At 42.3% G+C, this 16,292-nt stretch overlaps 1 protein-coding gene across 1 annotated transcript; it reads left to right on the top strand.

The window, feature by feature from the left end:
* The first annotated feature begins 2,337 nt into the window (after positions 1-2,337).
* HAL (histidine ammonia-lyase) lies at positions 2,338-14,750 on the top strand. The gene is made up of 18 exons (XM_010139865.1): positions 2,338-2,590; positions 2,999-3,059; positions 3,233-3,260; positions 3,548-3,622; positions 3,728-3,800; positions 3,886-3,952; positions 4,138-4,175; positions 4,255-4,380; positions 5,812-5,951; positions 7,441-7,488; positions 8,511-8,658; positions 8,739-8,834; positions 8,946-9,004; positions 9,788-9,868; positions 10,736-10,801; positions 10,900-11,065; positions 13,457-13,591; positions 14,638-14,750. Exons 1-18 carry the CDS (start codon positions 2,344-2,346, stop codon positions 14,748-14,750), a joined length of 1,767 nt encoding a protein of 588 aa, XP_010138167.1. The 5' UTR covers positions 2,338-2,343.
* Positions 14,751-16,292: the final 1,542 nt, after the last annotated feature.

The raw sequence follows: 16,292 nt of genomic DNA on the forward strand, positions 1-16,292 counted from the left end.
TGTCTGAATGGAGTTGTCTGAAATACTTCCTTGTTTTCATTTTTAAGCAAACCTGGAATTTCTACCAATTTCCAGATTTAATATCTTGCCATGCAAGGGGGACTAAAGCCCAAGTCTTTCCTTCCCTGGATTGAGTTTTTTTAATACTTGCATTTTCTAACCAGTTTTGGGCGCTTCCCCTTACGCTAAAGTAACAACTTGGAGATAAGTTTAAAAACAATCAGAGGGCTCTTTCTCTTCCCATTGTTGCAGCACTTGAAGTCGCTGTTTTAGGTGAAACTGTTGTGCATACTGACATCTACAGGTGTTTTTTTGAAGTGAGTTTCCTAAGAACTGCTTTTCCAGAAGGTGATCTCTTAGCATAAATTAAACCTGTTGACATGGAGGTAACCCCGTAGAGAGGAGTAACAAAAAAAAAAAGTGCTCTTTTAGAGGAGGAAGATACCAAATGTAAATCATGACAAAAGATTTGGATTTAATAATAGCACATAGAGTGGGAGTGGAGAGCTTATGAATCAATTTATTTCTGCTCTGAATTTGGTCTGTATAAACTTCCAAGTAGATGAAGTTACATACTTCACCAGGAGATGCATCTTTTCATGCTGGCAGCTCTAATATAAATTAAGGCATAAACATATCCTGTTGGATGTGTTTGATTCAAGGCATCCTGAGTTCTTCCATTCAACTTTAACCTATGTTCGTCTAAGTAGTTTAAATAAAAGTTATAGAAAAATTAACGCCTAGGTGACTGAGGCTTAAATATCACTTTACATTCTTTCTATGAATATTGTGCCACTCAGCTTTTAATAAACACAGTAAAATATTGGCTTTTCTGGAACCAAAGTAGTGACATTTCGTTACAGGTAAAGAACTTGGGGGCTTTCTTGTGTTAAGGACCTAATGAGCCATTCATTCTCTTCTTGCTACTGCTCTGAAAGACGGGTTGTAACTTCTGCTGGAAAACTCACTGAAGAGAATTTTTCCGTATTTCAGGTTAAAAATTTACACAGTTCCTTTCATTCACTTCCAAAATCTAATCGGGCTTCTACAATGTCACGTGAATGAATGGAGATCCTCTGAAGCAAGGCTCCAGTAGGAGGAGGGGTGTATCTGGTGTTAGCAGGTTCTGGTTCCAGCTATCGGATTGCACTAAAAACTCCTGTTCTTTGATTTAGAAGAAAAAATTTCCATCTTACTAGCTTTGGGGTAACGTTTTGTCAGAAACTCCCAGATATTATATACAGTGTTTGGCAGTTGGAGTTCCTGCTGCCAAATAATTCTGGTTTTTTGCTGTCAGAGCTAGGAAGAAAAGCTAGTGGCAGGCATGGCTTTCACTAGGTTTGTCCTGCTTTGCAGGGGCAGTGTCTGCCACAGAGGGACTCCCACTGGTGGGTCTCAAGTTAAACTTCCCCACAATAACAGCCCCAGGTAAGTGCACTTCATAGTAATCCCTTTGTCTAGGAACCCTATTGTGTGTGTCATGGACTCCAGGAGTTGTTATTGTTTTGTCTTTGAAGACAAAGGTCTTTTTCAGCTGCTGGGTAGACATGGTTATTGCTAAACTTGATTTTAGCACCATCTCTAATAGGTATTTCTCCACATCTTTTCTGTGTGCATCTGCCTGCAAGTGGAGCATGGTATGGCAGCACCAGGCTTGGTGATGTGCAGATGTGGCCTAATATTTGTTGCTACGTGTTACAGCAACATGGAAATTCATGAACATTTTCCTCATAAGTTCTCAAACTTGGGCATGGGAATGAGCAAAGCAGGCTTGTTTCCTCTATTGCTGTTTTTTATCCTGCTCTGGGTAGAGATGTAAAAGTGGTATAATACAATCTCCTTTCAATCCTAGCAGCCGTGACCAACCCATAAGAATGGGGTGACTGTCTTCCAGCCCTGTCCCTCATGGAGGTTTTCGTTACTGTCATCTACTGCCAGGTGACAGCTCTGTTGTTAAACCCTTGAGTTTTTAGGACAGTTTCATTCTAGCTTAGTCTAATTTATTTATCTGTTCTTGGCACATAAGCTCCAGCTCCTGAATTTTCATTTCTGTATTCCCAGTGTGATCTTTGGAAAAAAAATTCTGTGGCAATAGTTGGGAGCGGGGTGCCTTTCCATAAAACGGGTGTGCTCCCTGGGCTTGGTTTCATTGGATGAAGTCAGATGAATGTATTGATCTCATGTATTTACAAAGGTGGGGATTTTGGGGGTGGATTTCTGCCTCCCTCTGATTGCAACACTGGACTTCAGCTAGGCACTGGTCTTCAGGCTATTGCACAGTAGATGTAAGGCTGCTGCACGCTGCAGTCCTTCACAGTCAAGGGACAATTTTGGTGAGAAAACATGCCGAGATACACGGTGCATGTCCGAGGAGAGTGGCTGGCGGTGCCATGCCTAAACAGCACCAACACAATTAGGTGGCTGGGAAAGGAAGCTGTGAGACGATACATGAAAAACAAACCTGACAACGGAGGATTTGCCTCAGTGGAAGGAGTAAAATTTTACATTCGAAGGTGCAAGGGACTTGGCTTGCTGGATCTTGATGATACAGTGGAGGATGCTTTAGAGGACAATGAATTTGTTGAAGTTGGTAAGGAAAACCTTAAGCAGTGTGACCGTGTTGGCATCTGAGTCAGCAAACTGGCCTACTTTATCAAAAATTGCGTTTGAGGTAGTGTCTGTGATTTCCATGGAAAAATGCCAAAGTGCTTTTAGAATATTTGGTTTTAAGCAACAGAACTATATAGAGTTTAGAAGGTGCAGGATTCTATATACACCATCTGTCTATGATGTCATATATAGTATATTTTTGGGTAGGGCTGTTTTGCTTTTGCCTTTAAAGTACCTTAAATAAATGCATACTTCCTTGTTATTTTCCTAGAAGTATACAAATATGGGGCTGATAACTGCAAATTAGAGTTCTTACTGCTGTGCATTGTAAAGAATGACTGTTTGTACGTTTAAACCCGTTTGTGTTTATTCTGCATGTTTCTTCTAGTTATAGAAGGAGATATAATGTCTCCAGATTTCATACCATCTCAGCCAGAAGGAGTTCATTTGTATCCTTTTTTGAGTGCTTTGTGAACTTTTTTTAATGCCAGATTTACCATTTTCTAGATTTCTCCATTCTTTTAGAGCTCCTTCAATCTTAAAACACATTGCCAGCTGTAATCAGACATTCTCTACCTGTGAAATCCTGTCTGCCCTTTATTTTCCTTTACAGAACTTTCAGATACAGCAAATATCGAGAACCAGAACAGGTAGGAATTGCCAATGATATTTACAACTCAGTAACAAATCACCACAGCATGCTGAGAGTTCAGCTGCTGCAGCATTCGCCAGAGTAGGGGCTGTGAGTTTGGCTGGGTTTAGCATTAATTAAATTATAATGTCCTTCTTACGTTTTTGTTAATGAGTTCCTGTCTTATGAATGACCATGAGCAAGCTTCCTGTCACTGCTGATTTTGACTGCATTTTTTAAAATTTATGTTATTAAGCAACTTTATATGATATGTAACCCAAACTAAAAGGTGGTTCTTTGGTGTAGTATATTTCTTTAGATGGCAACAGCTTAACAACGGAGGACTTGGTCAATTTAGGAAAGGGGCTCTACAAGATAAAGGTAAAGATTCTGAACCAAAGCAGCTAAAAATTACATGTTTATCTTTCTACAGTTAAATTTAAATAGTGATAGATAAACTAATATTTAAACTACTCATCTTTTTAGCTCACACCTGAAGCTGAAGCTAAAGTCAATCAATCACGAGAAGTGATTGAAAGGATTGTAAAGGAACAGACGGGTGAGTATTTTTGTCTCTAGCTGTTAATTTTTTAGAAAACTTCATCAGGTTTCCCTCCTGAACCAGCAGTGTACATTTCTTGCAGTTGTTTATGGAATCACCACGGGGTTTGGGAAGTTTGCCAGGACTGTCATCCCAAACAGTAAGCTGAGGTAAGTTGTGTGTATGGCTTTCTCTGCCCTTCCCTTTCAGGAAGGGAGGAGGAGAAGCCCTGTGCATTTATACTCTGGGGATGGATGAGAGGGCAACTTCAGTATTTCCATCTGTGTTGTGCAAAAGAAAACCTGATGAGACTTATTTGGGTTTTTTTACTTTTTTTTTTTAATTTATTTCTCAGGGAGCTTCAAGTGAACTTGGTTCGTTCGCATTCTGCAGGTAACAAGAAATCACTTAATGTTTCCCTTTTATACCACTGTTCCTACTGGGTTGGTGACCAAGAGGGTTACTGTTTCAGGTGTGGGGAAACCTTTGAGCCCAGAGAGATCTCGCATGCTGTTGGCGCTGAGAATCAATGTCCTAGCAAAAGGATACAGTGGAATATCCCTAGAAACGCTCCAGCAAGTTATCGAAGCATTTAATGGTAAAAAGCTGTTTAAAGAAAATCCCCATTTCCTTCTTTTCTTTTTTCTTTTTTTTCCCCCTTTCTAACTGTTTTGTTAAAGGGTGTAGCTCCATGGGTCAGGCTATGGATGTTGGACTTTCAACTCTGTTAATGTGAGAGATCAGGACCAGAGCTTGGCTGTTCAAGCTCACAACTGGAGAACCATTCCTCTGTTGAAGAACCTGGAGTATGAAACATGAGACCAAGAGAAAGAGGTGTAACAGGCAGAAATTTGGGAAATAAGCTTCTGACATGTTAGGTAATTAGTTCAAGACTAAGCTTGACCAAGAGAATGACTCTGTGAGCTCTTCTACAAAGCCTCAAGTCTCTGACTTTTGTCCTGTCAAGTGCATGCTGATGTGTGTGCCACCATCTTTAGGGATTTGGGGGTTTTGGGGGGGGGAGCTGTTACTGTATAGAAAACTGCACGTGTTGGTGATTGTCAAGCAGACCTGCTTAAACAGTACCTGGTTTTGTGAGAGGACCCCCCGAGACCTATGCAAGTGTATGTAAGCCAGGGCTACAAGGCAGCTGCGCAGAAGTGCACAGCTGGTCAGCAACTCACATGGCCGTGGCTGTCAAATCAGTTAAAGCTGGGTGACCTTGCGAGATGCTGCAGCAGAGAAACCAAAGGGGTGGCTGTGCTGTTCATTAGCAGATGTCCATTGATGGTTCCTCTGGTGAGGCACACCAGTGATGAGCAAAGAGTACCTTTTTTCTGTTAGGTTCAACTTTTCTTCTCTTTTTTTTCTAAACTGTGCATTGGAAGATTATTCAAAGACTATGGACCACGTGTATGAGAGAAGAGTCATGTCCATATACCTGAGGCCCAAAGAATATGGGCTTTGTGCTGCCCTCTGTTACACCCTTCTCTTCCCATAGTGGGTAGAAGGAGCTGCAATTCAGTGTTCAGCTCTGCACAGGAAGAGAAACAGACTGGTCCATTCCCTGCTTTTTCTCAGTTCCCTGGGCTCCATTTCTTCATTTCCACCCATTCGGTGCTCAGAGGACTAGGAAGGAGGGAAGAGGGCTCAAAGATGGTTTCTAGGAGTAACTCAACGTTTAATGGAGTGAGAAGTAAAGAGGTAGCTTTGTCCACCCCAGGTGGTCACCCTGTGATGAAGAGCTGAGAGTAGTGATATTTTACCTGTCTAGCTTTAGAGACAATCAACCTGGGCTGTGGTCCCACACAGTCCAAAACTAAATGCAGAAGGGGATTGATTTCTTTACAAACTGCAGCTAGCCTGTCTGCTGGGTCAAATCCCTGTCTGCAACAAGAGTAGTCCTGTTGGTGCTATTGATAGTGATTGCAGGATGTTACGTGACCACCCTCAGGTGCCAGCTTCTCTCTTTTCCAAGGAGTGTATCAAGGGGAAGCTCTAATAGGAGTCACGTTTGTTTTCTTCTTAGCATCCTGCCTGCCTTATATCCCAGAGAAAGGAACAGTTGGAGCCAGCGGCGACTTGGCCCCCCTCTCTCATCTTGCTCTGGGATTAATTGGAGAGGGAAAGATGTGGTCCCCAAAGAGTGGCTGGGCTGATGCTAAATATGTAAGATTCATGCAGCTAATTGCTTTTTTTTCTGCTTGCTGGTTCATTTGCCAAATTGCTGTGGCCTTGAGAGGAAGAGAAATTTTGCTCAGATTAATAACATGTAAAAGTCTGTTGGTTTTTTTTTTGCACGAGTTTGAATGGGACTAGGTTGCCTTTAGCAGCTCCTCCTCTACATTGAGTAAGGTGGTTCTATGAGAATGGAATAACTGACCCGCATGTCACTTGAGCAGATAGAAACATGCAGCATGTTATTAAGTCCTAAAGAAATATTATGCGGTTTTATTGTATTGTATATCATAAAATATACAGTACAATATTGCAATACTACAACGACATCATTTAGGATCTGAAAAGAGAAAATGGATATGATACCAGCTATGAAGGAATAATTACTACATCTTAAGCTCCATGAGCATCAGCGCTGTTCCAACAAATCCAAGATCACCTTCAAGTTCAAAACTTCAAATGCTGAGAGTAACTGGAGATTTTTGGAGGCAGGAACTTAACAGTAAAATTTCTACTGATTTTATAATGGCTTTAAGTGAAAACATAGTTTTGGACATTTCGTTTTTGATAAATTAGCTAGTTACAAGGATTCTTTATAGCATCCTCCTTTATAAGATGATAGCTTTACAATGGAATTAGTTTTTAATTGTTATTCTGTTACTAATACATCAGCAGATTGATCTAGTGTCTAATATCTCCAAAGTCTTTCATGGTAGTTTATTCTGCCACACCAATTGCTCCTATCCATCAGTATTTGAAACCAGATTTATTCATGGATTGAGAGCTGTGCCATCACTGTAGGCTGGAGAAGTACTGAGAATGATTCAGGGAGAGGAGTGGGGAGGAAGCAGGCCAGCGTGTCCTGGATCTTTGGGACCAGAAGGTACAGTTGTACAGCTCTGAGATGTGTTGCCTTTTCAGTTGGAAAGCTTGAGAGGACTCTGATCACAGTGAAGGTTAGACTACTCCTCCATTTCCCACAAGAGCGATTGCCCTACAAAACAGACACGTGTAGAATAAGCTGAGTAGAATTATTCCTGTCATTGGAGATTTTTGTATAGAAAGAGCTAGGGAATCATTTATAAAGGAACAGTTTATGCCAAGCCAAATCTGCTGTGAGGCAAGGGTGTAGACAGAACTACCTTCCCAAGACGTTTTCAGCTTTCTGTTACTCTTCCCATAGGCCTAATACACAGTAGATGTTAATGGGCTGTGACAGTAACTGGCTTCAGTGCTTCTACTACCTTCTTTTACTGTCACTGGGAAATGAGGTGCTAGTTTGGAAGCCCAAAAATGCTGTCCTTTATTTAGCCCGGGGGGGAAAAAAAATTTTAAAGTTTGTGATATAAAGCTCTTTTTCTTCTATCACTTAAGGAATTTGTTAATATTTTTATTTATGGAAAGTTTTAAGATTTAAATGTTTTGGTGATTGAATAACTGAAAACATTTTTCATTAATTACCTTAATTACTCCTTCACAGGTCCTGGAAGCCCATGGTCTGAGACCAATTACCTTAAAACCAAAAGAGGTAATAAAGTATAATGGTGCCAGCCAATGAAAAACAAGCCAATCACTAGTTGCTTTATACTTACAATTTAAGCATGAAATTAAATAACAGTCATTTTAAATCAAGTTCCAAAAGGATATTAATGAAATATTATCAGGAGCAGGACCTAGTGTCGTCCTACTTGACATGAAATGTCAGACCCAAATATGATGTTTAGATTGGTTCTGTGGTCAGTAGAGAGAGACAGGCATCTTCTGAAAACGCTTTATGTCATCCCAAAACAGCTGTCTGAAAAGCTCTCTTGAGGTACCTGTCTGCCCTTTGACTGTAACGGGAGCTTGGATGACTGACTTAATCTATCTTTTAGATCATTAGAACTAGGTGAGATGAACCTCAGTCTAAGTGTTGAAGTGTACATGAGAACACAACAAACTGGAGGGCTGTGGAGCCCTCTGATAAGGGGGCTCGGCAGCACCAGGAGCAAGAAGCCAAATCCAGTGTCTTCTAAAATGGAGGCTCCCATGGGCCTCATGTTTGTTCAGAACAAACGTGAAGCTAGTTTTAACTGAGCTCAACGAATTTTTTAAAGCACTTATAATTTCTAATTCTGTTTTAATTCTCTACTTCCGCATTATGATTGGGTTTTGCATCACCTATGCTCATAATTTCTTTGGTTTAACTAGTAACTTAGGAAGAAATTAATAAAAATATCATTCCACTTCCAAAGGACTAGAAAAGAATAAATATTTCGTGTACTTTGCTTGCTTAAGATTGAAACAACACAAAATAAACCTCCTGCTTGGAACTACTGGAGCTCCAAGGGTGTTCTATAGCTATTTTGTAGGATCGTGAACATTGGCAATTTACGTAGCAAAGATGCACAGTCAAGCTGCGTATTTTATGATTTCAGGATGACCCAGGAAGATGAGCAAAGGTCTTTAACTCATTCATATGAGAAGGAGAATTGTCACAGAGATGCGGAATTATCACAGCACGTGAAATAGCTGCAATGAATTTGCTTAACATCTGCTCTGCCTTTGAAGGGTCTGGCTCTCATCAACGGGACACAAATGATCACCTCGCTGGGATGTGAAGCAGTTGAAAGGGCTGGTGCCATAGCTAGACAAGCTGACATAATCGCTGCCCTTACACTTGAAGTCTTGAAGGGTACAACAAGGGCTTTTGATACTGGTGGGTACTGGGCCTTTCTTGTCTGCTTAACAGCTGTTGACAAGAGAGGCAAAACCTAACAGTCTAACTTGTTTTACTAGATATCCATGCAGTGCGCCCACATCGAGGGCAGGTTGAAGTGGCGTTTCGATTCAGGTCCCTTCTAGATTCTGACCATCATCCATCAGAAATAGCAGGTGAACAATCTTCACCCTCTCAGGTTGCCAGGACAAGCTGGTTCCTTTAAGAGTAGCCCATATGCTTTTGTGTGAGGAATATTTGTTTTTTACCTCCCTTGTTCCTTCTAGAGAGCCATAGATTCTGTGACCGAGTTCAGGATGCATATACAATGCGCTGCTGCCCTCAGGTAAGAAACAACTTTTATTCCCTTTCATAGTAATAGATAAGTGATGGCGAAGTTCCCACCTCAGAAGTTTTGTCAATTATTTGCTGTCTGACCCCATTAGAGGAAGCAGTTTTATTGTACATCTCCCTCACTTCAAAGTTAGTGTTAATGGGGGCATGTAATTCACTGATCCCACTCCTGCACCCATCAGGCAGCATCTAACAAAGCTGTGTCCAGATCTGGAAAAGGCCAAGTGTTGGAAGTGGGGGAAGGTGCTGTTTTCCATGCTCATAGGCTTTGTAGGGCTTTTCTTCTGCATTTATGCTAAGACAGTGAACTGGGGAAAGGTGTTTCCACAAGCAGCTGGAGTGTGGTATCTCAGCCATACTGGAAGAACTCAGTCCTGTAAGTTTTAACATGAGCAAAGCTATTAAACTGTGGAATTAATGGTACTTGATTAAGGAGAGGTTTTGTTTTCTGTGGGAGCTTTGTAAGGCTATTTGTCCTCTATTAACACTTCTGTCACTGAATAAGTATCTTACCTTCATTTAGGGTAAACCAACCCATCAAGAAAAGAATGACACTTTTGGATTACTCTTTCAGCCATACAGCCGTAATAGGGTCTTTGGGGTGTCTAGGATGGGCATTCTTCCACAGTGACACTCCTGATTTTAAGAGCAAATCCAAGACCACCTTGAGTCTTGAGAGGCACCCTTGAGTGGGTACCTGCAGCTTAGTCAGGACCCTGAGGATGAACTAAGTGTAGATACGAAGCTTAGGTACTAATGTATTTTTTTTTCCTAGGTCCATGGAATTGTAAATGATACAATTGCTTTTGTGAAGGACATCGTGACGACTGAAATCAATAGTGCCACAGACAACCCTGTATCTTTTTGATTATTTCTACGTAAAATTTTGCTCAGACTTTTTCATCCTTTTCTTCTATGTAATTCTATGCATAGAGGTAAAAAAAAAAACCAACCTGACTTTAGTCAATAAGGGCCATTGGTTGCAACAGCAACCTGTCTTCCTTTCCCTATGTCTACACTGGTGCATGCAAGCATGTGTTGTGGCACAGAAAGCACATATGCATATGGTTTAGTGCACGTTAGATGTTTCCTAGATGAGATTCTGTATGTTTATATCGGATAGGTAGACAGATGGGACTTGGCAACCAGATGGACAGAGATAGATGGTGAGTTCTATGCAACATTTGTTGGTACAGCATGAGTGAAACTTGCACTGTGGAGCAAAATTTTCACACAGTGAGAGAAGGCAGACAAAGGGCACATGGCTGGTAAGCCTCACCATGGCTCAGCCTGGTAAACTCTGTGCACAGTTCTTGCACCAGCACTGAACAAGGCTGGATTCCCCTCAGCAGTATAATATCAGATCAATATATTAAGCATTACTGCTTGTAATCTGCCGTGGAAAAAATCTACCAAGGAACTGAGAAACTACACTAGGATCCAAACATATGTGTTTCTTTGCACCCTTCCACATCCCTAATCAAAGATGTTATTTTATGTAGTCTATTTGGAAAAATACATGTCAAAACTGTCTACAAGTTTGGAGAATGGAGATTGGGTCTTGATTTTCTGAAATGTGACAACGTGGATGTAATATGATGTGCTTGCAAATAAGAGCTTATTAGCACAAACATCCCTTCAGTTAAGATATTTGGAATACTGACATATATCTGTCATGTAAACTGAATTTCACTTGTGTTTGTGCCTTAACTTCTCCTTAAAGATGGTGTTTGCTGAAAGAACAGAGACCATTTCTGGAGGAAACTTTCATGGTGAATATCCTGCAAAGGTAATCAAGCATCTGGAGGAAAAAAAAATTGTTTCCGTTTTGGTTCCTTTGGGTCATTTTTTTACTGTCACTTGGTTTCATGGCATCTTTTTTTATAGGCTCTGGACTATTTGGCAATTGGTGTGCATGAACTTGCTGCAATTAGTGAAAGAAGAATTGAGAGGCTCTGCAACCCTTCACTCAGCGAACTGCCTGCATTTTTAGTCACTGAAGGAGGTCTGAACTCTGGCTTCATGATTGCACACTGCACAGCAGCTGCTCTGGGTGAGTGCTTGAGCAATATCATAAAGACAGCAAGCTAGAAAAACCAATTTATATCGAGGCAGTTATAATTTGATAACTTTCCATCTCTTCTTAACGTGCTTTGTGCTGTCTGGGTGCAAAGTTTGAGCACTGAGTACAGCTGCAATTCTTTCAGCTCAAGGTTCTTTATTCTGCACAGACTCATGGGCATGTTTAGTGCTCTGAGCATGCAAACCCTTAGGTGGACTTTGGTGGGAATGCTCACCTGCTTGCATCTGTATGAGATTGGCAGGGAGTGCTCTGATTTACTGTGACCACAGTAAGAGCTCTGGTTGAAATCAGTGACAGCTGCCTACCCAGGAGCCTGCAAATCAGTTCAGATAGGACTGTAATTAACAGAAAACACTGCAGGCAACAAACATACATCTGTCTGAGCCTCTCCGCTGAACCCAGAACCTCTGCTTGCATAGTTACCGTTTGTAAGCAGGGGATACCTCTGTTCCTCACTTCTCACCAGCATGGGGACACCACCTGCCTTGAAGCTGAGCCGGATATCCTTTGTACTTTGTGTCTCCGTTTGACAGGTCTGTATACATCATTATCAGTCTCCACAGTCCTCGGGAGACTGGAGTTCCCAGGGCTGGTTATCAGAGGAGCATGCTAAAAATAGGCATTAGTACATTTTTCCTCAATTACTCAGGACTAAGGCAACAAGAAGCCTGCTGGGTTATTACAGTTCATAGGTTCAGGAAAACACAAGCCAACGTGAAGATAAACTATGAGTAAAGAGTCAGTTATAAGGCATGCAAACTGACAAAGGAACAGAGGGTGTCAGATAAATATGTAGATAAGCATCCTGCAGAAAAAAAAAGTCAACAAACTAAATCAGTATAATAATGGAACCCTGCCTAGAGGCTGTCTTGGGAAGCAGGGCTGGAAAAGGAGCTGAAGTGCTCACCTTGATTGAAGGCTGGAAGCTTTTGGTTTTGGCTGGGCCGAGTTTAGGATGGCTCCAGGCCTTAGCTGTTGCTTGGCTTGCAGCTCGTTTCTGCATTCTGGAGCAAGAGATTCAGAAGAGTTTACGGTCTCTGCTGTGTGGAATTAAAATGTCAGTCCTGCCTCCTAACTCAGCATGTGCTGACATCAGGAGTCCATGGGTTAACACCGTCTTTCCCTGGTCAAAATACCAGGAATTTATTGAAAAATGGAAGTCTGAGTTTTTGTTGTTGGGTTTTGGGTTTTTTTTAACAAGGTATTACTTATATTTTTAAAGTCACTATCCAGTTTCTAAGGTGTTTGTGTACCAGCTGATGTTGTTCGCTCCCAGGGTTAACAGATAAAGCTGCAAAAAATTTGCAAATGCTTCTCCATGCCGCTAGACGCGTCTCTCCCTTCCTCTCTGGTAGCACTGTGCCTGCCAGACAGAACTGTTTGCAGTAGCCACGTGCAGCCTCTCTGGGATCTGCTGTTTCCTGCCTGAATGCGCCAGCTGGGCTCTGGCCCTGGACCGTCTCACTCCAGCCTAAATGCAATTGGTGTCACCACATCTCTGTTGCTCTTGTTGCTTTTCTGAAGCCCCTAATTTGGCAAGGGTGTTATGCAGCATCCTGCTGGGCTTCTGAAAGAAAAGGTCTGTGTGCAGCCAGAGCACTTGGAAAGCAGGCTTCGTTTCTCCTCTTCTAAGGAGCAATTCTCAACCTCAGATTGTCATCAGATGGTGTCTACAGCCCTTTTTGCAGCCAAATTACCCTCACTTTTCGGTGCAGTTTAAGAGACTTGTTCCAGGCCTCACACCCAGCTGTCAAAGCTGGAGTGCGCCCACCCTCAAGGGTGTGTGTGCCTGGAGGAGGGACTTGGGCAGCCTCCTACCCAGGTGAGGAGGGTGGGAGAGGTTTGTATTGCACCCCCACAGCATCTTCCTGGAGCAAGTTCTGCAGCAAGTGTCTCAGCTCCGATAAGAAGAGACCAGATGCTGAGCTCTAGCTCTCTTCTTGAAGAGAGCCCCAGGGTAGGGGCAGTATCTGTGACCAAAAACAGAGGGAACCAAGAGAGTTGCCTTGAAGTAACAGGCGAGACCAGGCTTCTATTTCAGTTATTCTGTCCGCTCTTCAGTTTCCATCACGCCTGTGAGCCAGAGCAACCCCAACTGCAGAGGGAGGAGTGAGCGGTCTTTCTGTATTTGGTTAATATTTGCATCTATAAAATGATAGTGGTTACTGTTTTCAGAGGTAATGGTAGTTTTCAAATGTTTATTACAAATTATTCAGTCCAGGTAAAAACATTGCTCCTTTTTCAAAAATGCATCAATAGTTGAACCTGAGGTGGTGGACAGGCTCTTTGCTCCAGGTTGACCATTGCTTCTGCTGTCTCGTGCCCATTCTGTCCTACATTCATTGCACTGGATTTTTGCAGTTTCTGAGAACAAAGCCTTGTGCCACCCCTCTTCCGTGGATTCTCTCTCAACCAGTGCTGCCACGGAGGACCATGTCTCCATGGGAGGATGGGCTGCAAGAAAAGCTTTGAGAGTTATTGAACACGTGGAACAAGGTAAAACTAAATTGCTCATTTCCAGACAGACCTTATGTATGTAACTAGATGAAGATATTAGTGCCATTATTTTTAGATGTATTTTAAGAAAAAAGGAGTTAATGCACATGAAAGAACTATCTAATAATTACTGTTTTAAGTACCTACTTTTAGAAGCAGTTTGATCTTTTGAACAGAAATGTGGTAAATCTACCACTAAGTGTTTCTTGTCAGACAGAACTGCTTACTGCAGGACACTCAGCAAAGTTTTCTCCTCTTGCTTAGAAGGACAGATTGCTCTCGTGCTTTTTATTTATTTATTTGGCAGATGGTGTGCTTAGATACAGGTGTTAGCTGTTGGTAGGAGAGCAGAGTAATACACGGCACACAAATACTGAAAGCACTCGCCCACTTAAGTTTGTACGTCTGAGTGCTCTGAAGACTTACATTTTTTGTGTGCAGATAAATGAGTTTGAGGAACCATGTGTTTTGACAGTGTGCTGAGAAACAGTGTATCCTAGATCCACTTGGTTCACTCAATTCCTCGGCTCATGAAAATGAGGAATTAATGCTAATAACGATCAAGTGTGAGGTGGGCAGATACAATGCAAACTTCTCCAGACAGAAGATTCTCTTCCAAAGCTCTGTAATTTTACTGGGCTCTTCCAAGTCAGAACTTTCTTTTATAGCTCAGGTCCCTTTCTTCTCAGTCCTAAAGAGGTTTTCTGGTTTATGATAGCCAGTATTTTGGGTATTCGGGATGCTCTGGAAGAGATAACTATGCATTTAAGGCTGTGGTGACCAGGAGTTCCTGGCATCCTGAAAGGTCTGTATGGCAGAGAACCCAAAATCTGCTTGCTAAAATGCTGGATACTAACCCCAACACCATCCATAAAATGATCCTGCTGCTGGGCTGCCCCTCTGAGGTGTGTGGATCAACCAGTCTTTTCACCTTGCCTGAAAACATGTCATATTGGCCAGAACAAACTCCAGGGATAGCTTTATAAGGGAAACCTCGCCTTGATCTGTACTTAGAAAAAATCCCTCTTGCTGTTCTGATTACCTAGTTCTGGCTATTGAGCTGCTCGCAGCCTGCCAGGGCATTGAATTCCTGCGCCCTTTGAGGACAACAACCCCATTGGAGAAGGTCTATGACCTCGTACGCTCTGTTGTGAGGTAAGATCAGAGGTTATTGCAGCTGGAGACTGGCTGGTGGTGGTTAATATTTGACCAATGTTCACAATGTGTCTTGTTACAGGCCTTGGATGAAGGATCGCTTCATGGCCCCAGACATTGAAGCAGCTCACAGGCTGCTCATGGAGCAGAAGGCAAGTGTTGACTTTCTGCACGTGCAGTAGAACTGTCTTGAGAAGCACACTGCAACTCTGCTTTGGAAATACTCCTCCATGTGTTCACTGGATGGCCTCACTTAAAGCACTCCTCTTCCTGGGTCAAACCCATCAGATTTTCTGAGATTTGGTTTTCTTTAGTTTTAGTGGGATAGGTTTAGAAATCAGTTCCTAAACTTGCCTTGTGTAATAAATTGCTTACATTATTAAATCTGGCAGTGTCTAGACGTAGGTGCAACTCTGAATCGTTTGAGGACCCTACAGATGTCCAGAGAAACTGTCAGGGTCTCCAGATGGTGATCCTCATTCCTGGGGCGTGAATGTTCCCCAGCCTTAAGGCCCTTGGGCGTGGTCTAGAAGCAATAAGGGGACCTGGATGAGGGAATAGCAGTGATGAAATGTGTTCACTTGGGCCAAGTGTTTGTACAGCTATGGGATCTTTTTTTATTTGTTTGTAAAATGTAAGTAACAGAATAGAGGAGAATAAGCAAATGGGAGAATTTTTTTTTTTTCCTTGCAGCACTTAGAGGATGAGAGACAAAGGACACTGTAGAACTTTCCTTTTCTTCTTTAAACCCCAGCCACCATCCCTTCTCTTTTTCTTTGTCCATGCCAGCTGCCATTTTGCTTCCCTCTCCCCTTCATGACTGAGTGGTTTTGTAGCAGATGTCAGCCATCCTCTCCCAAATATTGCATATGGAGCACTAAACGCGTAACAAGACAACACACAATGTTTTACCCTTGCATCTTTTCACCTTGTCCCCCTGGTCCTGTATTTTTTCCTATCCCCTGTCAACTCCATCCATCCAGTCTTCCCTCCACCTCACTCCGGCTGCCTCTCTAGTTCTGCTGATCACATACAGAGTATCTATGTAACCTGTAATTCTTACCTCCCTCTTCATAACTTTCCTACAGGGTTTCCTGAACTTGTGTTTTGATGTCTTCCCTGACCTTTTGTTTTGCCTCTAATTCTGCTGTTCCGCTTTCTTGTTTGTGCAGGTGTGGGAAGTGGCTAAACCTTACATTGAGAAGTACAGGAGAGAACATATCCCTGAATCGAGACCCATTTCACCCACAGCTTTCTCCCTGAGACTGCGGGAAATGAATATGGGTGTTGGTCATGACCACAGGCATCAGGATGAACTTTAAGAGTTGCAGTCTTCTGGTAGAGCACAGATCCTTTCCAGGACCTTGCCTGAGAGTGGCCTTCTACTTGAACTCAATGTGGTTTCTCCAGGTGACCCAGAGGACCTGACTGCCTAGCCCAGGAGCAAAAACAGATAGTAGAGAAATGGCTCGCTAGTTTCCTCACCTGTGAAAGACAGCTTTGTCATGATAGTGTGGTTTTGACTGAATTTCCTGAGCTTCCAAAC

The sequence above is a fragment of the Buceros rhinoceros genome, unplaced genomic scaffold, assembly GCF_000710305.1.
Source record: "Buceros rhinoceros silvestris isolate BGI_N320 unplaced genomic scaffold, ASM71030v1 scaffold23367, whole genome shotgun sequence".
In the NCBI taxonomy this organism is placed as follows: domain Eukaryota; kingdom Metazoa; phylum Chordata; class Aves; order Bucerotiformes; family Bucerotidae; genus Buceros; species Buceros rhinoceros.